At 38.7% G+C, this 24,742-nt stretch overlaps 1 protein-coding gene across 1 annotated transcript in view; it reads left to right on the forward strand.

The window, feature by feature from the left end:
- LOC125085046 (translation initiation factor IF-2-like) overlaps window positions 1–24,742 on the forward strand; it is a gene marked incomplete at its 3' end in the record, with an annotated part of 39,293 nt that overhangs the window by 3,121 nt on the left and 11,430 nt on the right. The window contains exons 2-4 of the mRNA XM_047703173.1: window positions 4,970–5,089; window positions 8,844–8,927; window positions 20,250–20,332. Coding sequence (XP_047559129.1) covers window positions 4,970–5,089; window positions 8,844–8,927; window positions 20,250–20,332 — 287 coding nt within the window. The remainder of the gene's footprint in view (window positions 1–4,969; window positions 5,090–8,843; window positions 8,928–20,249; window positions 20,333–24,742) is intronic.

Consider the following 24,742-nt stretch of genomic DNA (forward strand, 5'->3'; position numbering starts at 1 on the left):
ATTTTGTGAAACCGTCCTCAAAAGTGGATACATTTGGTTTTTGTTTCCAGTGGTATTTTCTAATACAGTGTTGGAGCATATCATAGATAGTATTTAATCTCCAAGTGTTTCAATATATATTATCTCATTTTATTGGATCTGTCTCCCAGAAGTGGGGCTGGTTTACTGGTAAAAGCAAATATTCATTTCCTCTGGAAGAATTTATTTTCAACCCAGGCCCTAAGGAATTCTTGAAGATACAGTGTCAAGGAGAATAAGCAGCTAATAGCCAAAATCACCAAACACTAGGCACCATGAATGAGGTATTAGAAATATAGACTATGGAAAAAGACCCGTGATTTCTAGAGCTGCAATTAAAAACTCAATGGGTGGATTAGATAGCTGATTATATCCAGCAGAAGAAAGGATTACTGAATCATGCTACCATTTTATGTCTTTTTCTACTTAATCCTCCAACACTTCCCCTTTTCTTACCTTCGTATTTCACTAACAAAATTGGGAGTAATCAGTGTAATCCATATGTGTTTACCTATTAGTTTTTGAATCCACATGTCATGACTTCCGATGGATTATCATAGATGAACTGTAAACTCTTATCAAAGGTCAATCCCTGTCTCTCCTGCATTAGGTCCCATTCCCTCTTTCAAGCATAGGGCTCAACAACTCTTCCCTTTCTCTCCTGGATCATTAGTTTTTCCTTCTCTGATGGACTGTTACTGTCATTCTAAAACATGGTGTTAATTGTAGTTTGCAGTTCCCTCTCAACCTGCCCAACTCTCCTGGCTCTGCTCCATTTTTCTGTTCTCTATCAAAAAAACACATCAAAGGAATTATCCTTACTCCTTCCACGCTGGTTCTCTCTTGAACGTACTCCAGCTCCTCGGAAACTGCTCTTAGAAAGGTCCGTGGTGTCTTCCTTGTTAAAGCCAATAGTGAGTTTTTAAACCTTAGCTTTACCTATAGACAGCAGTTTTTTCCCCAGGGTTCATCACTTACTCTCCTTGAAAGACTTATTTTCTCTGGGCTTCCAGGATGCTGTCCTTTTCTGATTTTGTCTTGTCTTTCTGGCTAGTCTTTCTGGTATCTTTTGCACTGTTCTACCCAGCAGGTAGAACAGTGCAAGGCTTATGTGAGGTAGATTCTCAAATATGTTTAATGAATGAATGAATGGAAAATAAAAGCATGAATTATTCAGAAGGAAGCTCAGCGAGAGAATGGGTTAGTAAATGTTAAAGAGAGCTTAAGAGACACAGTCTAATATAAAATGTCAGGTTGGATTTCCAGAAGAATGTACCAGAATAGTGAAAAAGTATTGAATCCTGCATGTTAATATGAAAAAGACAACCCAGTAGAAAAATGAAAACCAGGTATTTCACAAAAGAAATGCACATGTCTTATGGAACATAAAACATTCTACTTCATCAGTACAAAAATCAGATACTCTTTCCTGCTTACTATATTGGTAAAAATTTTTAAAATATCAAATAATTGTGGTGCCCGGGTGGCTCAGTTGGTTAAGCAGCTGCCTTTGGCTCAGGTCTTGATCCTGTGGTCCTGGGATCGAGCCCCACATCAGGCTCCCTGCTCAGCGGAGAGCCTGCTTCTCCCTCTCCCTCTGCCTGCCACTCTACTTGTGCTCTCTCTCTCTGTGTCAAATAATAAATAAAATCTATAACAAATAAATCTATAATAAATAAAATAAAAATAAGATCTTTTATTTTATTTATTTGACAGAGATCACAAATAGGCAGCGGGGGGGCGCGGTGTAGCAGGCACCCTGCTGAGCAGAGACCCAGATGCGGGGCTCAGATCCCAGGACCCTGAGATCATGACCTGAACTGAAGGCAGAGGCTTAACCCACTGAGCCACCCAGGTGCCCCAAATAAAATCTTTAAAAAAAAATATCAAATAATGGTAAAGATAGGATTTAGCAGTAACTTCTATCTGCTGTTGGTAGGATTGGGAAGTGGTATACCTATTTTGGAAATGAGCTATAGTAATTTCACTTGTAAGCATATAAGCTGGAGAAACTCTTATAAATATACATAGGGAGATAAAGAAAAAAGTGTTTGTGTAGCATTGTTCTTTAACTTAATCAGGGAACAACCTAAATATGGATTGCATTAGTTTCCTGTTGCTGCACTAACAAATTACCACAAATTTAGTGGCTTAAAATAATACAAATTTATGATCATGTAATGCTGTAGGCCAGAAGTCTGAAAATGGGTTTTACAGGGATAAAATAAAGGTATCAACAAAACTGCGTTTCTCCTGGAGGCTCTGGGGGAGAATCACCATTCTTTCCCTTTTCCCGGCTTTTAGAGGCTGCCGGTGTCCTTTTCCTTTGTCTTAAAAGCCAGTAATGTAGCACTTTCTAGTCCGACTCTGACACTGTCTTCCTCTTACAAGGATCTTATTATTGAGTCTGCTTAAATAATCCAGTATTAACTATCATGTCAAGATCTTAATCACATATGCAGAGTCACTTTTGCCATGTACTGTAACATATTCACTGGCTTCTGGAATTATGGCATGGATATCTTGGGGGGCCATTATCCTGCCAACCTTACAGGTCAACAATAGAGTAAATACACTGTGATATTTTTATATAATACAACATTTACAGCAGGGAAAATGAATGACCATAAAACTCATTATGGTGGGTAGCTGTCAAAATATTAGCAAAAGAAGCATGTCATTAATATTAAAGTTCAAAAACAAAAAGAACCCTCTGTATTGTTTAGGGATATATCCTATGTGATGAAATTGCAAGGAAAAGTAATTAACAGAAATAAGTTATTCTACCTCCAGGGGGAGGGAGATGGCTATAATTAGAAGGGGACTTAAAAGATAATAGCCGTGGGGTGCCTGGGTGGCTCAGTGGGTTAAGCCGCTGCCTTCTGCTCAGGTCATGATCCCAGGTCCTGGGTTCGAGCCCCACATCGGGCTTTCTGCTCAGCAGGGAGCCTGCTTCCTCCTCTCTCTCTGCCTGCCTCTCTGCTTACTTGTGATTTCTCTCTGTCAAATAAATAAATAAAATCTTAAAAAAAAAAAAAAAAGATAATAGCCGTATTCTATTTCTATTTTTTTGAAGATTATTTATTTTAGAAAGAGAAGGGGTGGAGGGTGGGAAGAGCGGGAGAGCAGGTTCCCTGCTGATCAGGGAACCTGCAGGGACAGCCTGAGGCTCCATCCCAGTACCCTGAGATCATGACCTGAGCTGAAACCAAGAGTCAGATGCTCAGCCAAGAGGCACCCAGGCACCTCTCTATTTCTGTTTTTAAAAAATTGGTGAGGGCGCCTGGGTGGCTCAGTGGGTTAAGCCGCTGCCTTGGACTCAGATCATGATCTGGGAGTCCTGGGATCGAGTCCCGCATCGGGCTCTCGGCTCAGCAGGGAGCCTGCTTCCTCCTGTCTCTCTGCCTGCCTCTCTGCCTGCTTGTGATCTCTCTCTGTCAAATAAATAAATAAAATCTTTAAAAAAAAATAAAAAATAAAAAAATAAAAAATTGGTGATATGCAGACTTTTGTCTTAGTATTTAAGAGTTAGAAATAAGTATGTGATAATTTTGTATACCTTACCCCAGCCTCTGCCACAATTAAAATATTTTTTAAAAATATGGTGGTTTACTAAAAAGGAACAATTTAAGAAATATTTGTAAGAAAGTGCAGTCACTGGATAAAGTATTTTTAAAACCTAGAAAGTTGTCAGTTGGTATTTCTACTCCCCCGCCCCCACTCTCCACAATTACTTAGAATTTGAAGTTTTACAAATAGTAAGCTAGAGAAATGGAATAAAATTCAATAGAGTTAGTGACAGGATCTTAGTAACTAGGATAGTAAAGCATCTGGGATTCTAGAGCCAAAATTGTGAACGATCCTTTGTTCTTTAAAGATAATATACCTCCGACTCTTTGTGTTGTAGGGAGTTTGGGGACATATTTGCATTCCTAGGGGGAAAACATGAGAAAGAAACAACTGGGAATTTCTGGTTTCCATTTTCTGATCATCTGTGCATAGATTCCTCTAATGGATCACACGAATAACAACCTGGGTCCCTCGCCCCCCCTTTTTTTCTTTTTCTAATTTTAATCGAGGTAAGTGCAGGTTCCATGCAGTTGTAAGAAATAATACAAAGAAATGCCACGTACACTGTATCTAGTTTCACTCACTGGTACCATTTGACAAACATACAGTGCGGTATTATCACCAGGACATTGACACTGATGCACCTTGCTGATCTTATTCAGATCCCTCCTAGTCTCCCTCGTGTCTGTACCTATTCTGTCCACCGCCGTAGTTAAGATGCCAAACAATTTCATCACCACAAGGATCCTTCCTCTTGACCTTTTATAAATAATTTTTTTAGAGAGGGATTGGAAAGGGACAGAGGAGGGAGAGAGAGAATCTCAAGCAGACTGCCCACTGAGCATGGGCCCATTGCGAGTCTCAGTCCAGTGACCCTGAGATCATGACCTGAGCTGAAACCAAGAGTCAAAAGCTCAACCGACTGAGCCACTCAGGCACCTCTCTTCTTGCCCTTTTATAACCACTCTCCCTCCTTTCTACCCCTCTCCCTGACTCCAGTTCCTCTCCCTACTCCAGTCCTTAAGCCCTGGTAACCAATAAACTTTTCTCCATTTAAAAAATGTCTTAGGGGCACCTGGGTGGCTCAGTGGGTTAAGCCTCTCCCTTTGGCTCAGGTCATGATCTCAGGGTCCTGGGATCGAGTCCCGCATCAGGCTCTCTGCTCAGCGGGGAGCCTGCTACCTCCTCTCTCTCTCTGTCTCTCTGCCTACTTGTGATCTCTGTCAAATAAGGCACCCCTTTAATGTTATGTATCTTAAAAAAGACTAGTTACCTCAAATGAATAAACTATCTTTTTATACAATAGTACAGATTTGCTAAGGTTGAAATATCTATAATTTACATATTTTAAATTTTATATGTATATATTCCCCACCCCCAGGTAACCGGAGTCTTGGATGATTGCCTGTGCGATATCGATAGCATCGATAACTTTAACACCTTCAAAATCTTCCCCAAAATAAAAAAATTGCAAGAGCGAGACTACTTCCGTTATTACAAGGTAAAGTTATAATTTTTGATTACATTAGTAGCAAAAAGTTTTACATAGCTCTCTACAGATGTGACTTTTATGACCCTTTTGAAAACCCATTTTGACTTCTCAAAACACTCTGTGTTTTTTGTAATCATTGGAATATATTAAGTATTGTAGTGAAACCTGATCGTCTTTTTGAACACTAAGAACCTGAACCCTCATTCTGGGTTTGGGAAATTCCTCATCTTTCAATTTTGGGACAGAGACTACTTCTACAGAAGCTGAAAGTGCCACAGACTTATCTGTCAGCTTTCGTTGTAATTTAGGCTCCACCATCTAGACCCCTCCCCAGGCTCTGTGTTGTGCTGGTGGCCCCTGTCCTGTGTTAGTGCTGTTCTCAGTATAAGTACCACAGCAGCACATGGTTCCTTCTGGAGCTCACTGGAAGGGCTGCTGAACCAGGCTGAGGGCACAAGCAGAACAGCTTTCGTAGTAATACTGCGGAGTTGATTCTTAAATTGAGTGCTCTGCTCTAGACCTTTACAGAATAACCAATGCTAGTTTAAAGGTAGCAACAATAAGCAATATTCAAAAGCAGTATTTTAAATTGAAGAACAATATTTTAAAAGCTGCTGTTATGCTTTGTTTTGCTTTTGCTCTCAGTATTCAATTGAGTTTATAATTTCTTTGATATTCATTTTTAGTTTATTTTAAAAATTGAGCATGATTTTCTTTTTTATCCTGATTCTATATAACTATCATAGTCTTTAAATATTTCTGAGGATAAAAAAGAAATTAGAGCAGGAACTAATAGCCATTATTTTTATGTCACCACCAAAATTTTGGCACCATTAGCCATTGCCCCTCTCCTTTTATTTTTGAAGGTGACAAAAAAATTTATTACGTCGTGTACCTAGCAAGCAATTCAATAGCCATTTCCCTTGTTTTTGCAACACTCTATATCAAATTTCTGGACAAAATTCCTCCCTAATTTCTGGAAAAACACTTACACAGGTGTCTAATTGGTCTAATTGACCAAAAGAGGGAAAGACACTTTGGTAACAATCGTATTTGCATAAATATAAGGGGGAGTGATTGTTTCTCAAAGGAACGTTAGGGGTTACAGGAGGAGGAAAAATGGAATTTGTGGGGCACCTGGGTGGCTCAGAGGGTTAAGCCTCTGCCTTCGGCTCGGGTCATGATCTCAGGGTCTTGGGATTGAGCCCCACATCCAGCTCTCTGCTCAGCAGGGAGCCTGCTTCCTCCTCTCTCTCTGCCTGCCTCTCTGCCTACTTGTGATCTCTGTCTGTCAAATAAATAAATAAAATCTTAAAAAAAAAAAAGAAAGGAAGTTGGATAGGCAAACATAACAGTGTTCTAAGAAAACGTTCTAATCAATTTGATGAAATTATTCCATATGTAATGGAAATATCCACTTACTTCCCAAGGGAGGGTAATGCAGTGATGTAGTTAATGCATTTGTCTCCAAGTCAAGGATATTCTGGTGATGATTATTCCTTTCCCTTGTTCTGCCAACCTACGAATTAAACAAAAAGGACATGTAACCACCGCCAGTATACTTTCCATACAGTAGGGGGAGAAAAAGAAAGCAAAGAGAATAGGTTAATTTTAAGCATGTGCAAACATACTTATGATTGAGCAAGGATACCTCAGTGGAAGGCAGTCTACCCCTGTCAGCTGCTTAGTTGGCTGCTGAGTTGGTATTTACAGTTTCTTATACTGTCTATTCCATTTCTTTATTCACCGAATATTTATTGAATAATTACTTTGCAATAGGCGCTCTTTTTTAAAGAGTTTTCCTATTTTTATTATTATTATTTTTAAAGATTGTGTGTATGTCAGAGAGAAAGAGAGCACAAGCAGGAGAAGTGGCAGGCAGAGGGAGAAGCAGGTTCCCGCTGAGCAGGGAGCCTGATGCGGAGCTTGATCCCAGGACCCTGGGATCATGACCTGAGCTGAAGGCAGACGCTTAGCTGACTGAGCCACCCAGGCGTCCCACAGTAGGTGCTATTCTAAGTGCTGTGGATACAATAGTGAATAACACAAAGACTCTGACTTCATGAAGCTTTTATCCAGATTAGGAAGGCAAACAATAAACAGTGAAATATAATTTCATATGGTTATTAAGGTTAATGCTATGGAGAAGAATCAAGTAGGAGACAGAATAAATTAATGGGGTGGGGAAGTTAGGTAGCTTTACTTTTAAAGAAGATGATCAGGAAAGGAAGGTATTCGTGCTGTGCCATTTGAGTAAAGACCTACATAACGTGAAAGCCATGAGAAGATACGGAGAGAGAACATTCCAGGGAAGGAGAGTAGAACTACAGGTATAAACGTCTTGAGTGCAGGCATAAAGGTTGAGCGTGTTTGAGGAATAAGTTCAGCCTGGCTGGAGCAAGGTGAGTGAGATATGGAGAGTTGGAAAGTAAGAGCCAGATGAGAAAATCTTATGTAAGGATGTTGAATTTTAGTGTAAGTGTAATAAGCTTTTGGGGGGACTTGTACAAGACAGACTCTCAGGGTGTGAGATAGGAAATAGAGAACCATGTAGGTTTTTGCATGAGACCCGATGGAAAGTGATAGAGGTTGGACTAGGGCGGTAGAGTTGGAAGAAGTGAAAAGTAAGCAAACGAACATCGTATATAAGAGGTAACACCAACAGACTTACCTGATGGGGTGAATGTATGCTGTGAGAGTAGAAGTGAAATCGAGGATGATGTGGAGTTTTGAGCGTATTACAGAAAAATACATCCTGACCAAGTCAATCTTATTCTAAGAATGCGGGAACAAGGCTTTTAGGTCTTCAACACAGTTCAACACACATTCCTGATTTTTAAATATTTAATAGAAATGATTACTTCTTAACACGATCATTTATATCCTAACTTTAGCATTGCCCCCAACTTGCTTGTTGGGAAATAGTTGAGGAATTCTCACTTAGGTGAGGGATCCAGGGTACCCACTCTTCTTTACTGCTGGAGATAATATTTAGCATACCAAACAAGAGAGAGCAACTAGAGGCATAAACATTTTTGAAGAATAAGTAAAACTATCTCCATTTATAAGTGACAAAATGATACTAGAAAACTCAAATAATGAACAAAAATGATTAAAAAATGCATTAAGATAGCAGGCTATAAACTTAAAATACAAAATCCCATATCTTCTTAAATGTAAACAATAAGCTATAACAAACAAAATCCCCATTTACACTGAGCAGTCAAGAAGGTCACTGTCCGTCGGCCCCATTATTTTCCATCACGAAACTCTGGATGTTCTTTGTAGCACTTTCTACAATTTGTAATTAAACAAACATGTATAATTTCTATTCCCTCCAGTAGACTCCAGCTGGGTGAAGTACTTTTTTATATCTCTTCTTTGCCGTAGACCCTACACAGTGCAGATAGTGGGTGCTCAGTGTACACTGAAGCGGGTGGATGCTCGGGAGAACCCTAACGGGTAAGGTGTGACAGAAATCAGAGTATAATGCTGCCCAGGGTCTGCAGGTGAGCAGTGTACTTGGACTTTATTCCTTTTTTGAAGTGTCAGAGGACTAATAACAGTTATTTTTTTAATTAATATTACAACTAGGTGTTTGAAAAACTGCAGTTTAAAAGTTTGAACCCTATAGATGCCACAGGGTAGGAAGCTTTTTCTTCTTCCCATCACCACGTCAGTGGTGCGCAGCACAGGGACCCCTAGAGAGTGTTGAAGAACTGTGCCATACGTGTGCTAACGTTTATCCACTCTTTCTCTCCAGGTCAATCTGAAGCGACCATGTCCTGTCTGGGCAGAAGATGGCCATTGTTCACTAAAAGACTGCCATGTGGAGCCCTGTCCAGAGGTAAAATAAATTAAAAAAATAATAATAATAAGGAAAACATTGCTTCCTCTTGGGCTCTTAGTAAGCATGAATTTATATTTTAGGCCACTGTTAATGGATTTAGACTTGTCCTCAAATTCATAAGCTGTCAGCTCTTTCTTTTTAACCACATTATTGAAGGTTTATTTTATACTTGTCACCAAAATGGGTTTGAAGAAACTCTTGTACCCAGTAGTATTGATCTGTGGTGGAAGTATAGTATGGTTCTAAGCCAGATGGAAGCCTGGGCAGCTTGTTCTAGGACTGGATCTACAATTGACTAACTCTTATTTCATGCTTTATTGAATATGCTTCTTATTTCATAAGAAAAGTGATGCTACCAGACCTTAACTTTTACATTTAGAGTGGGAATTAGAGTGATTTGTAAAGTAGAGGAATTTCAGGCTTGGTATGAGGTCTTCACTTGGTGGTTTTGTTCTATTAAAAAAAAAAAAAAAAGCTATACTTATTTTAGACTTTTGTTTTAGACATATACCATAATTAATTCTTCTTAAACAGTAATTCATTATAAGCTCTGTTTTCATTTCACTTTTTACTTTTCTTACCTAAACAATTAATCTAGTTTGTTATCCTTAAAAATGGGGAAAAAACCTTAACCAATGTCCTTTCTAAAGGGCCAATTTAAAAAATCCTCCTCGGGTGCCTGGGTGGCTCAGTGGGTTAAAGCCTCTGCCTTCGGCTCAGGTCATGATCTCAGGGTCCTGGGATCGAGCCCCACATCCTGCTCTCTGCTCGGCAGGGAGCCTGCTTCCCTCTCTCTCTCTGCCTGCCTCTCTGACTACTTGTGATCTCTGCCTGTCAAATAAATAAAATCTTTAAAAAAAATTAAAAAAAAAAATAAAAAATCCTCTTCATTTTCCTTTAAGAATAAATTTTTTTAAACTTTTTAGTCTGAAATAATTTCAGACCTACAGAAAAATTGGGAGAATAATACCAACAGTCCTCATTTATTTTTATTCAGATTCCCTGAATGTTTATCACATTTGCTTTATTACTCTTTGTATATATTATTTTCTGAACTATTTGGGTGTAAATTACCAACAAGGGGATACATTACCCCTAATTACCTGTGTTTCCTTAAAAACAAGATTATTCTCTTATGTAACCACAACGTAACTAACAAAATCGGGAAGTTAACATTTTTATAATACAAATGTCTAATCTGTAGACCTTAGTCATATATTACTGAATGACTTAATAATGTGCTATATACCTGAAAAGAAAAAAGTGTTAAAATACAGTGTTACATTCACTTCATGTGTACAAAATAGTGCTTCAGTAGTTCCATATACTACTCATTGCTGATGAAGATAAGTGCACTCTATCCACTTCACAGGTTTCAGCCATTGCCTCCTCCTTATCTCCTCTCTGGTAACCATCTCTTTTGTTATCTAGTTAAGAGTTTGTTGTTTTGGTTTGTCTCTCTTTTTTGTTCTTGTGTTTGTTTTGCTTCTTAAATTCCACGCATGAGTAAAATAGTATGGTAATTCTTGTTCTGTAACTGGCTTGTTTCCCTAAGCATTATACGCTCTAAATCCATCCATGTTTTGCAAATGGCAGGACTTCATTCTTTTTTATGGCTGAATAATATTCCATTGTATATGTATACACCACATCTTCTTTATCCATTCATCTATAGATCAACACTTGGGCTGTTTGCATGGGTTGTCTATTGTAAATAATGTTACTCTAAACATAGGAGTGCAGGGTGCCTGGGTGGCTCAGTGGGTGAAGCCTCTGCCTACGGCTCAGGTCATGATCTCAGGGTCCTGAAATCGAGTCCCGCATCGGGCTCTCTGCTTGGGGGGAGCTTGCTTCCTCCTCTGTCTCTGTCTGCCTGCCTCTCTGCCTACTTGTGATCTCTCTCTGTCAAATAAATAAATAAAATCTTTAGAAAAAAAATAGGAGTGTATATATCCCTTTGAATTAGTGTTTTTGTATTCTTTGGGTAAATACCTAGTAGTGTAATTGCTTGACCATCGGGTAGTTCTGTTTTTAATTTTTCAAGGAACCCGTATGCTGTCTTCCACAGTTACTGCACCAGTTTGCATTCCCACCAACAGTGCACGAGTGTTACTTTTTCTCCACGTCTTCGCCAGCACTTGTTTCTTGAGTTTTTGAGTTTAGTCATTCTAACAGATGTGAGGTGATAGTTCACTTTGTTTTTGATTTGCATTTCCCTGATGATGCGTGATGTTGAGCATCTTTTCATGTATCTGTTGGCCATCTGGATATTGTCTTTGGAGAAATGTCTGTTCGTGTCTTCTGCCCATTTTTTAATTGGATTATTTGGGATTTTTTTTGGTGTTGAGCTGTATAAATATATAATTTGGATAGTAATCCTTAGTTGGATATGTCATTGCAAATATCTTCTACAGTTAGTTAGGTTGTCTTTTAGTTTTAATGGTGGTTTCCTTTGCTGGACAGAAGTTTTTTATTTTAGTGTAATCACAATTGCTTATTTTGCTTTGTTTTACTTGCCTCAGGAGACATACCTAGAAAGATATTGTTATGGTCAACATCAGAGAAATTACTGCCTGTGCTCTCTTCTAGGAATTTTATGGTGTCAGGTCTCACATTTAGGTCCCTAATCCATTTTGAGTTTTTGTGTGCAGTGTAAGAAGTCCCGTTTCATTCTTTTGCATGCAGCCATGCAGTTACCCTTTGTTGAAGAGACTTTTTCCCATTAAATATTCTTGCCTCCTTTGTCAAAGATTGACAATAGCATCATGGGTTTATTTCTGTGCTTTGTATTCTGTTCTGTTGATCTAAGTGTCTATTTTTGTGCCAGTACCATACCTTTTTGATTACTACAGATTTGTAATATAATTTGAAATCTGGAATAGTGTTCCCTCCGGTTTTGATTTCCTTTTTCAAGATCGCGTTGGTTATTGAGGGTCTTTTGTGGTTCCATACAAAGTTTAGGATGTCTTTTTTCTAGTTCTATGAAGAATGCTGTTGGTATTTTGATAGGGATTGCATGAAATGTGTAGCTTGCTTTGGGTAGTATAGAAATTTTCACAATATTTGTTCTCCTAATCCGTGAGCATGGACTGTCTTTGCATTTCTTTGTGTCATCTTCAGCTTCTTTCATCAATATTTGAGTAGTTTTCACAATCAGGTCTTTTCACCTCTTTGCTAAGTTTATTCATAGCTGTTGTATTATTTTGGGGACTGTTGTAAATGGGATTGTTTTCTTAATCTCTCTTTCCGCTGCTTCCTTAATAGTGTATAGAAATGCAGCAGATTTTTGTACATCGATTTTATGTCCTGAAACTTTACTGAATTCATTTTTAGATGTAGTCGTTTTTTGGTGGAGTCTTTAGGGTTTTCTACACAGAATATCATGTGTTCTGCAAATAGTGCAAGTTTGACTTCTTCCTTAACCAGTTTGGTTGCCTTTTATTCCTTTTTGTTGTCTGATGGCTGTGGCTAGGACATCCAGTACTACGCTGAATAAAACGGTTAGAGTAGATATCCGTGTCCTTTTTCTGACCTCAGGGTAAATGCTCTCAGTTTTTCCCCCATTGACTATAATGGATTTTCTATATAATGCCTTTATTATAGTTGAGGTATGTTTCCTCTAAACCTACTGTGTTGAGGGTTATTGATCATGCATGGATGCTGTATTTTATTGGATGCTTTTTCTGCATCTGTTGAAATCTGAAGCTTCTTTTCCTTTGTCTTACTGATATGATGTATCACACGGATTGATTTGTAAATATTGAACCACCCTTGCAACCTGGGGGTAAAGGTTAATCAGGGAGAATGATTTTTTTTTTTAATGGATTGTTGGGCTTGGTTTGCTAGTATTTTGTAGAGGATTTTTGCATCTATGTTCATCAGAGTTATTGGCCTGTAGTTTTTTTTTTTTTTTTAATTAAAAAAATATTTTTGTTATTTTTTGTAGTTCTGGTTTTTGTTTTTTGTTTTTTTTTTTTTTTTTTAAGATTTTATGTATTTATTTGACAGATATCGGAAGTAGGCCGGGGTGGGATGGGGGCAGGGGCATGGAGCTGGCTCCCTGCTGAACAGAGAGCCTGAGGCAGGGCTCAATCCCAGGACCTTGGGATCATGACCTGAGCTGAAGGCAGACACTTTAACCCACTGAGCCACCCAGGTGCCCCTGTAGTTCTGTTTTTTTTTTTTTTTAAAAGATTTTATTTATTTATTTGACAGAGAGAAATCACAAGTAGGCAGAGAGGCAGGCAGAGAGAGAGGAGGAAGCAGGCTCCCTGCTGAGCAGAAAGCCTGATGCGGGGCTTGAACCCAGGACCTGGGATCATGACCTGAGCCGAAGTTTTTTTTTGTAGTTCTGTTTTTTAATGGTGTCTTCACCTGGCTTCAGTATCAGGATAATACTGGCCTCAGAGAATGAATTTGGAAATTTTCCTTCCTCTTCATATTTTTGAAATATTGTGAGAAGAATAGGTATTAACTCTTCTTGGAATGTTTGGTCGAATTTGCCTATGAAGCCATCTGGTCCTGAAGTTTTGTTTGTTGGGAATTTTTATTTTTATTTTTTTTAAAGATTTTGTATATTTATTTGACAGAGAGAGATCACAAGTAGGCAGAGAGGCAGGCAGAGAGAGAGGAAGGGAAGCAGGCTCCCCGCTGAGCAGAGAGCCGGATGTGGGGCTCGATTCCAGGACCCTGGGATCATGACCTGAGCTGAAGGCAGAGGCTTTAACCCACTGAGCCACCCAGGTGCCCTATGTTGGGAATTTTTTGATTACTGATTTAATTTCATTGCTGGTTATCAGTCTGTTTAAATGTTCTTTCTTCCTGTTGCTGTTTTGATAGATTATATATTTCTAGAAATTTGCCCATTTCCTCCAGGTTGTCCAGGTTTGGAGTATGTAATTTTTCACAATACTCTCTTGTAGTTGCTTGTATTTCTGTGGTGTCCATTGTTACTCTCATTCGCAATTTTGTTTGGGTCCTCTCTCTTCCTCCCGCCCCCCCCCCCTTTTTTTTTAATGAGCCTGGCTAGAGGCTTATCAGTTTTGTTTATCTTTTCTAGAAACTAGCTCCTGATTTCATAGATTTCTTCTATTTTGTTTGTAAAAAATTTTCTGTATCATTTATTTGTGCTCTAATCTTTATTATTTCCTTCCTTCTGCTGGTCTTGGGTTTTGTTATTCTTTTTGTAGCTCTTTTATGTGTAAATTTAGGTTGTTTGAGATATTTCCTGCTTCTTGAGGTAGGCCTGTGGTGTCCTAAACTTCCCTCTGAGAACTGCTTTTGCTCCATCCGCAAGATTTTGGACCATTACGTTTTCATTTTCATTTGTTTCCATGTAATTTTTTATTTCTTTGAGGTCTTGGATGACTCATTCATTGTTAAGTAGCATGTTGTTTAACCTTGATGAATTTGCGCTCTTTTCAGATTTTTTCCTGTGGTTGACTTCCAGTTTCATAGTATGCTGGTCAGAAAAGATGCATGGTATGACTTCGATCTTCTTGACTTTGTTCAGGCTTGTTTGATGGGCTAATCTGTGATCTGTTCTGGAAAATGTTCAGTGTGCACTTGCGGAGAATATGTACCTGCTGTCTTAGGATGGAATGCTCTGAAAATATCTTTTTAAGTCCATCTGGTCTGGTGAATGAAGCCATTGTTTCCTTGTTGATTTTGTGTTTGGACGATCTGTCCATTGATGTAAGAGGGGTGTTACAGTCTCCTATTGTTATTGCATTCCTATCGATTAGTTTTTTTATGTTCGTTGTTAACTGTGTATTTGGGTGCTCCCATGTTGGGTGCATAACTATTTATAATTGTGTATTCTTGTTGGAGTCTCCCCTTCATCATCATATAGTGTTCTTCTTTATCTCCTGTTAGTCTTTGTTTTATTTATTTATTTTTTTTTTAAAGATTTTTTATTTATTTATCTGACAGAGATCACAAGTAGGCAGAGAGGCAGGCAGCGAGAGAGAGGGAAGCAGGCTCCCCGCTGAGCAGAGAGCCTGATGCGGGACTCGATCCCAGGACCCTGAGATCATGACCTGAGCCGAAGGCAGCGGCTTTAACCCACTGAGCCACCCAGGCGCCCTAATCTTTGTTTTAAAGTCTATTTTGTTTGATTCAAGTATTACTACTCCAGCTTTCTCTTGACATCCATTTGGATAACGAATCTTTTCTTCATCCTCTTACTCTCAGTCAGCAATTGTTTTTATGTCGGAAATGAGTCTCTTGTAGGCAGCATTATAGATGGATCTTGTTTTTTTATCCACTCTGTAATCCAAAGACACCCTATGTCTTTCGATTGAAGTGTCTAGTCCATTTACATTCAGAGTAGTTCCTGGTAGATATAAATTTAGTACCAAGTTGTTACTTGCTTTGTGATTGTTTTGTAGTTTTTCTCTGATCTCTCTCGCTCTTTTTTGTGGTGTTTTGGCTTTCCTCAGTGATATACTTGGATTCCTCTCTCTTTATTCATTGTATATCTATTGCTGGTTTTTTTTTTCTTTATTTCTTTATAGTGTAACAGAATTCATTGTTTATGCACCACACCCAGTGCTCCATGCATCCGTGCCCTCCTTAATACCCACCACCTGGCTCCCCCAACCTCCCACCCCCAACCCTTCAAAACCCTCAGGTTGTTTTTCAGAGTCCATAGTCTCTCATGGTTCATCTCCCCTTCCAATGTCCCTCAACTCCCTTCTCCTCTCCATCTCCCCATGTCCTCCATGCTATTTGTTATTGCCGGTTTTTGATTTGTGGTCACCATTAGGTTTGTATGTAACATCTTCTGCATATGGCAGTCTGTGCTAAGTTGATGGTCATTTAAGTTTGAACCCATTCTTTATTCCTTTTTCTGCTTAACATTTTGGACATATGGTGTCATATTTTGTATCCTTTGTGAATCTCTTGACTGATATTTACAGATATACTTATTTTTAATAATAAGTATTATTTCCTACTCTTACTTACAGTTTTTTCTTTCCACTCAAAGAGTCCCCTTTAACATATGGCTGGTGTAGTAGTCATAAACTCCGTTAGTTTGTTTGTCTGAGAAACTTTTTATCTTTCCTTCTATTCTGAATGATAGGCTTGCTGGAGAGAGTATCCTTGGCTACAGATTTTTCTTTTCAGCACTTGAAATCTGTCATGCCACTCTCTTCTGGCCTACAAATCTTCTGGTAAAAAATCAGCTATTAGCTCTATGGGGTTTCCCCTTGTATGTTACGGTTTTCTTTTCTCTTGCTGCTTAAAAAAATTTTTTTTCTTTATCACTACTTTTTGCCATTTTAACTACTATGTGTCTTGGTGTGGATCACCTTGGGTTGATTTTGTTGGGGGATCTCTCTGCCTCCTGGATCTCAGTATCTGTTTCCTTCCCCAGATTCAGGAAGTTTTAGCTATTATTTCTTCAAACAAAATTTCTGTTCTCTTCTTTTTCTTCTTCTTCCAGGATTCCTGTAATTTGAATGTTATTACACTTAATGGAGTCACCGAGTTCCCTAAGTCTATTCTCATTTTATATAACTTTTTTTTTTCTCTCACATGCTTGGCTTGATTACTTTCCTTTACTCTGTCTTCCAGGTTGTTAATTCATTTGCCTGTTTCCTCTAGCCTACTATTTATTCCATTTAGTGTATTTTTATTTTCATTTCTTGTGTTCTTCATCTCTGATGTGTTCCTTTTTATTTCTGTGTTAGGGTCTCACTGATGTCCTCCATTCTTTTCTCAAGCCCAGCGAGTATGTTTATGATCATTACTTAAAATTTTCTGTCAGCCATACTATTTATATCCATTTCACTTTGGTCTGTTGCTGTGGTTTTGTCCTGTTCTTTCATTTGGGACATATTCCTTATCTCATTTTGTCTGATTCTCTGTATCTGTTTCTGTGTGTTAGCGAAGTCAGCTCTGTATCCTCCTCTTGAAGTTCATGGTCTTATGAATAAGATGTCCTGTAGTGTGCCCTGTGGTAGAGTTGTCCCCTATTCTCCGGGACCTGGCACTTCAGGGACTGTCTCCTGTGTGTGTTGTATATGCTCTGCTCTTGTGTCCTGGCCAGCTTTTCCTTTAGTCCAGTTGTCTAAGAGGCTCTCTTAGCTTGTTGTGGGCTGTGTTTGGTCCCCCGCTGGAGTGCTGCACATTTTAACAAGGTGTGTGCTGGTCTATTTGTGAAACGAGACCTATTTCCTGCACTGGCCGATGGAGGGCTGTGTGGGTGCGGTACCAGTTTCAACAGGATGTGTCTTGAGCTTCTTGCAAGGTCCACAGCTGCCCAGACTGAGGCCCTGCAAAACGTGTGGGTCAGGAGAAGCTGCGCTGGTGATGTTTACTCTGGTCTTCCGTGGGAGGGGATCCAAAAGCAGAACTGACACAAATGTGTCGAAAAGGGGACCTTACTAGGTGTAGGTGGGTGGGGCTCAGTGTAAGCAATTTAGCTAGGAAGCGTTGCATAGTGCTGGTTCCCAAAGGTGCCTATGTGTTTATGCTGTGAGTGGGGGTGCCGAGGTGAGGGAAATGGTGCCTGCCTCCTTTGTTCCTGGAGGCGTCTCCCTGTGATTCCTGCCTTTTGGGACATGCTCTGAGATTAGTAAGTCTCCCTCCTATATGCCCTAGGTGTTTTTCAAATTGCTGCTTCTATGTTGTAGCTACCTGGGCTGTTTGTCCCTGTCCCCCGTCGTCCCCCCCCCCCCCCCGCGCTGTCTGTTTTAAGGGCAGGAACTCTGCTTCCTAATGCATTTCAGCCCTCCCAGAGTGGAGGTGCTGATTTTTAAAAACCAGGCTTCAAGTCCTACTGGTTGTAGGAACTCCTGAAATTTGGAGGCTCTGGCTTTCAAAACCAAAAGTTATGGGGATTGGTCTTCCCGTGCATGTGTGATAGTCTGTTTCTCACCCTTCCCCATACCTCCAGTTCTTGACTGCGGACAGCCACGGCCTGTTCTGTTGCCCACCGCATCTCTACCCTTCCTACCCAATTCGATGTGGCCTCTTCTCTGCCTTTAGTTGCGGCGTTTTTTTCTGCCAGTCTTTGGGTTGTTTTCTAGATTATTTGTGTGAAGTTGTTGTTCTCTAGTTGTATCCATAGGATGAGGTGAGCCTAGGGTCCTCCTACCCCATCATCTTCCCAGCCTCAATCCCAGCTGGTTTATTTCATTCTTGATTTAGTTATTAGTTTTACATTTTCATTACTTCTAATAATTCTCTTCTGTGATTGTTATGTGTTATTCGTGATAATATATCTGTGATGCCTACCCCCGTATTTCTAAAAGGTTTATTGTTAAGATTTGCATAAGTCAAGTTATTGTATTTAGCATCAAACCTTTAGAAAAGCTGCTAAAGATTTTGATTTTAGCATATTATACTACACTAGTCAGAGGACATACTGTAGCCAGCAGTCACTTTTGGTTAGTATTTCTTCCACATTTTAAATTCAGGTTCGTGGCTGTTAGATTTGACTTAAGTTTTATAGTCTTCTCTCTTCTGCCTTCTGGTAGATGTACTAGCAAATACTAAAATAATAAAATGCTGGCAACAGGTAATGTTTTAATCTATTAATCTTTTTATTGATTAGGGAAATATCTCTTATCATTATTTATATTCTTCCACCTGGCAGGAAGATATTTATTCTGAGTATTCGGTTAAATTTACCTAAGCTAAAGTTTACCATGACACATGAAAAGATTTTAGTAGGTATTTTGCTATACCATAGATTCTGAATTGATTAGTTTTTTTTTTTAAATACTTTATTTATTTATTTGACAGAGAGAGATCACATGTAGATGGAGAGGCAGGCAGAGAGAGAGAGAGAGAGAGAGAGGGAAGCAGGTTCCCTGACGAGCAGAGAGCCCGATGCGGGGCTCCATCCCAGGACCCTGAGATCATGACCTGAGCCGAAGGCAGCGACTTAACCCACTGAGCCACCCAGGCGCCCCTCTTTTAAAAAAATTTATAGCTGATTTGGACACTGTTATTCTGTATATGTCGTTCAGTTTGCTAAATTAAGATTTACAAGTCCATAAATGGGTTTATTAGGTAGTATGAAAACAGTTTGAATGTTCATTTTTTCATCATAGAATAAAATAGTCTCTGTATTTGAGCAGTGGCATTACTAATTTGTGAAGAAATCTCAAGAAAAAATGAAGATAACTTCGTAAATTTTTCTTGTTATTCTTTTAAGAGCAAAATTCCAGTCGGAATTAAAGCTGGGTGTTCAATAAGGCGAGTCACTTTTCTTCCTTGAATATTTTTGCTTTACATTGTGAAACTTACCATTTCCTGCTTGACAGTGGTTGCAGAAGAGAACTGTTCTGGATTTAGTTGGCAGTGGGAACATTTTGCTCCATAGTCCCACCTTTCTAATTCTTGCCGCAGGCAGAGAGCTTGTTTTTACAGTTAAATTCTATAGATTCTTTTGAGATACATCAATTCTGTCTTCTGTAGAAGAACTATAGTAGCATAGTATAGCTACAGTATCAGATGCTCTGTGCAACAGGTGTTTTATCATGCATGTATTTTTAGTCTTGTGTTCCAACTAGTCAACCTGTCATCTTCAGGATTATACTGTATAGGGTACACAGTTATCAAGGTATTTGGGCATAGTACTTTTAAATGGCATCAAAATTTTTTTATTTTAAAAATATTTTTTCAGTTATTTTTTATTCTTCATTATGCTTTTGAACATTTGTCTCTGTTGATATATGTAGCTTTGTTAATTTTAATAGTTGTGTAGTACTCATTGTATGAGTATCTCCTTGGTTAGCTCTTCCTCTGCTGATGGGCATTTCAACTGTTTGGAGTTTTTTGCTATTATGAACAGTGATGTGTCAGCATTTTCATCCTTTGTCTCATTGTGTACACATGTAAGAGTAGATAGGTAGATATTTAGGTAGATATTTAGAAGTAAGGTTGCTGGGCCATTGATTATGCCTATATTAGCATGATGAGATAGTACCAAATACTTTCTCAAGTGGTTGTACTTCATTTTTGGTTTTGTTTTTTAGTGTTGCTCTGGATATGGTTTCAGTTATAAGACTGTTGGTTCAAGGGTTTATTCATTTTTATAGCTCTAGATAAATATTGTCAAATTACTTTCCCAAGAGGGTTTTCTTATTTTACATGATCACCAACATACCAGTGGTAATTGTTTTTAATGTCTTCTTTAGTTGGTGGGAATTTGTGACTCATTTTGATTTCCATTTGTTACATATGTGAGAGGTTTTGATACTAGGATGTATCTGTGTCATCATTGACAGATTAGATTGCCAATGGAACTTGAAATAAAGAGAAAGCTAATAATTCTTACTAAACTTACTATGTATTTCCTTTCAGTACTCGAAAGTGGCAAACAATACCAAAGAATTAGAAGACTGTGAGCAAGCTAATAAACTGGGTGCCATTAACAGCATGCTAAGGCAAGTTTAAAAAATATTCTCTTATTTAGTATATTTATATCAGAAATATTCTGTTTTTCTTGTGATTTTGATGAAGCAGTAAAGTTTCAAGTAATTCTTTTTTTTTTTTTCAAGTCACTCTTAAAAGAAGTTATTTTCATCCTAAATTTCATGATTGCTTTGCTTCCTCCTCTTAGTGGATTTGTGCTTAAATTTCAAAAATATATCATCAATAGTGTCTTTATCAAAATGTAAAAATATAGAAGATTGTTCTGCTAGCAGGACTTATGGATCCATTCTTCCTGGATATTATAGTAAAAGGAACTTGAACCTCTAAGTCTTTTGTAAATAGTAATTCAGTGTGTGTGTTACATTTTGAACAGTTAAAATTATGATTACCGTGACTATTAAGTTTCATAGATTTTTTTTTCCTATTGACTTTTCCTTATTTTCTCTACGTAAAACCTGCTTATGAAGGCCAACATAATTTGTGAGTGGTCTCAGATTATGCACTATGAAATGACTGAACATATCTATCATTGAGAGTAGGGAATGGATTATTACTAATCTTTTTAATTTCCCTATTTGCTTAGGTTGGCATTTGTGTACTATAATTGTTAGACTTCATAAAGTTATCAGTCATTATTAAAATATTTTAATATAGAAAACTAGAGAAGATAATATAATAAGATAACATAATGAGATAATAAAATAAATTCATTCCAAGTGAATAGATATTAACTTTTTCTACTGTGTTTTTAAAAAGAGAGAAATATAGATAAATTTGAAATCCTCTATACCCTATTTCCCAATTCTATTTTCTTTCCTTCTTAGAGGTAACTACTGTCATGAATCCATCTATGGTTTTGTTTTTATTATATCTATAAAATGATGGTTATTTTACATATGATTTTATTTTTTCCTTATATAAAATAATACTGAATTTAACATCCAAATTTATTTTTACACTGTACATTTTGCTTTCTAGAGCTGTGTTAAAACATGGGAGATTTGTCTCATTCTTTCAGCTGATGAATGGTTTTTATCAGATGACTATTACCTATTTTACTTATCTGTTCCTCTACTGATAGACATTTGAAGTATTCAGATTTCTTACTTCTACAAATTATGTGACCTTGAGTGCCTTGATAATTTTTTTGGCGTACACTAGCAAGTTTGGCATGCACTAGCGAGATTGCTGAACCTTATGATGCCCCCGTGTACCTGTTCTTGATATTGCCTGAGGGCTTTCCAAAGTGCTTGTACTACTGTGTACTGCCTCTGGGGCTGAGAACTGGCTTTGTTCTCTGCATCCTTGCCAAAAATTAATAATGTTTGCAGATGAAATAGCATCTCATTTTTGTTTAATTTGTATTTTGTTGATTACTAGTAAGTTTGAGCATTTTTTAAATCTGTTTATTGCAATTTAGTGTTTCTTTTTTTGGGGGGTTTCATATTAGTGTTTCTTAATGAATGCCTACAATATGTGTCAAGCACTGTTCTAGAGTAGTATTAAGCATATAGTGGTGAACATGACAAATTCTTTTTCTTATGAAGCTTTTCTTTGGAGATCTGCAGTAAAAAGGTAAAATATATAAGAAGTAAGGAAAGTGGTGATGAGTGCCTGGGAGAGAGATAAAGCAGAGACGAATGACAGAGGGCTAGGGGTGGTGTGGATGGGGTTGGGGAAGTGGCACTGTTTTAGATTGGGTGGTGAGAGAAAGCCACAGCGATAATGGGACATTTGAACAAAGTGCCCATGAAGGCATAAGTCGTAAGTCATAATATGGCTGCCGAGGGAGAAGTATTCTAGGCATGTATAATTGTTAGTAAAAAGGACCTGTGACAGGAGTGTGCCTAGATGATTTGAGGAGTCCCAAGAAGGCCAGTGTGGCTGGAGTACAGTGGTCAGGGGCAAAGTAGTAGAAGACTTAATCAGAAAATGCTAGGGATGGGAGCAGGGGTGGGGTGGGGTGGAGGGCTTGAAGACAGCTACGAATGCTGCTTTTAACCTGAGTGGAATGAAAAGTCGGGGGAGGACTGGAGAGAATGCTTTGAGGCAGCCGGGTGCTATGTTATGTGGTTATTGTACTAATCCAGGTAAGACAGAATGGTGATAGCTGTAGAAATGATGAGAAGTGGTCAGATTCTGGACAGATTTTGAAGAGTGAGCTGACAGGATTTGCTGAAGGATTTGATGTGGGGCATGGAAAAAGATAGGAGCTATAAATGACTACAAGATTGGAAAGTAGAGGCCTCTGCTTCAGCAGCAGCCTAGAGAGCAACAGGGAGCACATCGCTCAGCTTTCCCACGTGTTGCCACCTTCTGTGGAGCCTCTGCCTCCTCTGCTGCACCCCCGGCTTCCTCCTCTCCAGGCTGCGGTTAACCCGTACGCCCACTGGGCTCCACAGTGGCGACCCCAGCATCATGATGAGTGATGATTAACCAGGTGGTGATGTAGACTTATTCTGTATACCTCATCATTATGCTGAGGATTTGGAAAAGGTGTTTATTCCTCACGGAATTATGGACAGGACTGAGCAGCTTACTGAAGATGTGATGAAGACATGGGAGGCCGTCACATCGTAGCCCTCTGTGTGCTCAAGGGAGGCTATAAATTCTTTGCTGACCTGCTGGATTGTATCAAAGCACTGAACAGAAATTGTGATGGATCCATTCCCGTTGCTGTAGATTTCATCAGACTGAAGAGCTACTGTAATGACCAGTCAACAGGGAACATCAAAGTATATGATGGAGATGATCTCTCAAATTTTTTTTTTTTAAGATTTTTATTTATTTGTTAGAGAGTGAGACAGAGAAAGAAAAAAATCAAGCAGGTAGAGTGGCTGGTAGAGGCAGAGAGAGAAACAGGCTCCTAGCTGAGCAAGGAACCCAACACGGGACTCGATCCCAGGATCCTGGAATCATGACCTGAGCCAAAGGCAGTGGCTTAACCGACCGAGCCACCCAGACGTCCTGATCTCTCAACTTCGACTGGAAAGAATGTCTTGATTATTGAGGATAAACTGACACTGGCAAAACAATGCAAACCTTGCTTTCGTTGGTCAAGGAGCATAATCCAAAGATGGCCAAGGTCGGAAGCTTGCTGGTGAAGAGGACCCCTTGAAGTGTTGGCTATAAATCAGACTTTGTTGGATTTGAAATCCAGACGAGTTTATTGTAGGATATGCCCTTGACTATAATGAATACTTCAGGGATTTGAATCATGTTTGTGTCATTAGTGAAACTGGAAAAGGAAAGTACAAAGCCTAAGATGAGAGTTCATGTTGAGTTTGGAAGCACCTGGAGTCCCATTGAAATTATCGGTAGAATGTTCTAGGTCTGTGGCCCTCTGCTTAGTAGAGCTTTACTGCATGTATCCTCTCCGAATTTTATCCACTTTGTATTTTAGAAATGTCCGTTGCTGCATTCCTGAAGTCTTTATTCCCAGTACGAGCCTATAGACTTGTCTGTTCCTCTTTGTGTGGAGTGTTGTTTGACTTGTGAATGAAAAATAATCTCTTAAACCACACCACTGTTGAATGAAAATATTAAAATTTTATCTGTAAGAAACATTTAAAGAGAAGATATATTAGTTTTTTATTTTCTTTCTTTTTTTTTAATTTTTTTTTTAGATTTAATTTATTTATTTGACAGGCAGAGATCGCAAGCAGGCAGAGAGGTAGGCAGAGAGAGAGGAGGAAGCAGGCTCCCCGCTGAGCAGAGAGCCCGATGCGGGGCTCGAACCCAGGACCCTGAGATCACGACCTGAGCCGAAGACAGAGGCTTTAACCCACTGAGCCACCCAGGCACCCCTATATTAGTTTTTTAATTGGTATTTTAATTTTTATATATTCAAGAAAGAACAGAAGTGATTGAATATTGTTAACTATATACCACTGTGTGTTTAGAAGAGTAAGGAACAGTGAGTTTTTGTATCAGAGACAGCATCTATAGTATTAATTCTGTTGGGTAAACCATATGTCTTGGAATTATTTTACTGTTTCAGTAGAATTAGCTGTTTTCTCGTGTTTAGTCAGATGATTTCCAGGGAATCTGTGTCAACAGTTCCTTTTAAATACAAATCAATAAATTCCAAAAAAAGTTAAAAAAAAAATTTGGAACTAGAAAACTAGGAGTTGCCGTTTACTGAACTGGGGATACTTGCAGGAGGAACAAGTTTGATGGAAAATTTTAGTTCAGTCTTGGACTTGCTACATTTGAGCTGCCTATGAGACATCAGTTGGAGATGTTGAGCAGGTAGTTGGATCCACAAGTCTCAATTTCAGGGGAGAGATAAAATGTGGGAGTCATGTGTGAATATATGGCATTTTAAAACCATACGACATTACCCAGGGAAGAATATAACTAGAGAAGTTATCCAGGGATTGGGACTTAAGTCACTATAGAATTTTAAGGTAAAGTGCCTT

Source organism: Lutra lutra, chromosome 14 (assembly GCF_902655055.1).
Source record: "Lutra lutra chromosome 14, mLutLut1.2, whole genome shotgun sequence".
NCBI classification, from domain to species: Eukaryota; Metazoa; Chordata; class Mammalia; order Carnivora; family Mustelidae; genus Lutra; species Lutra lutra.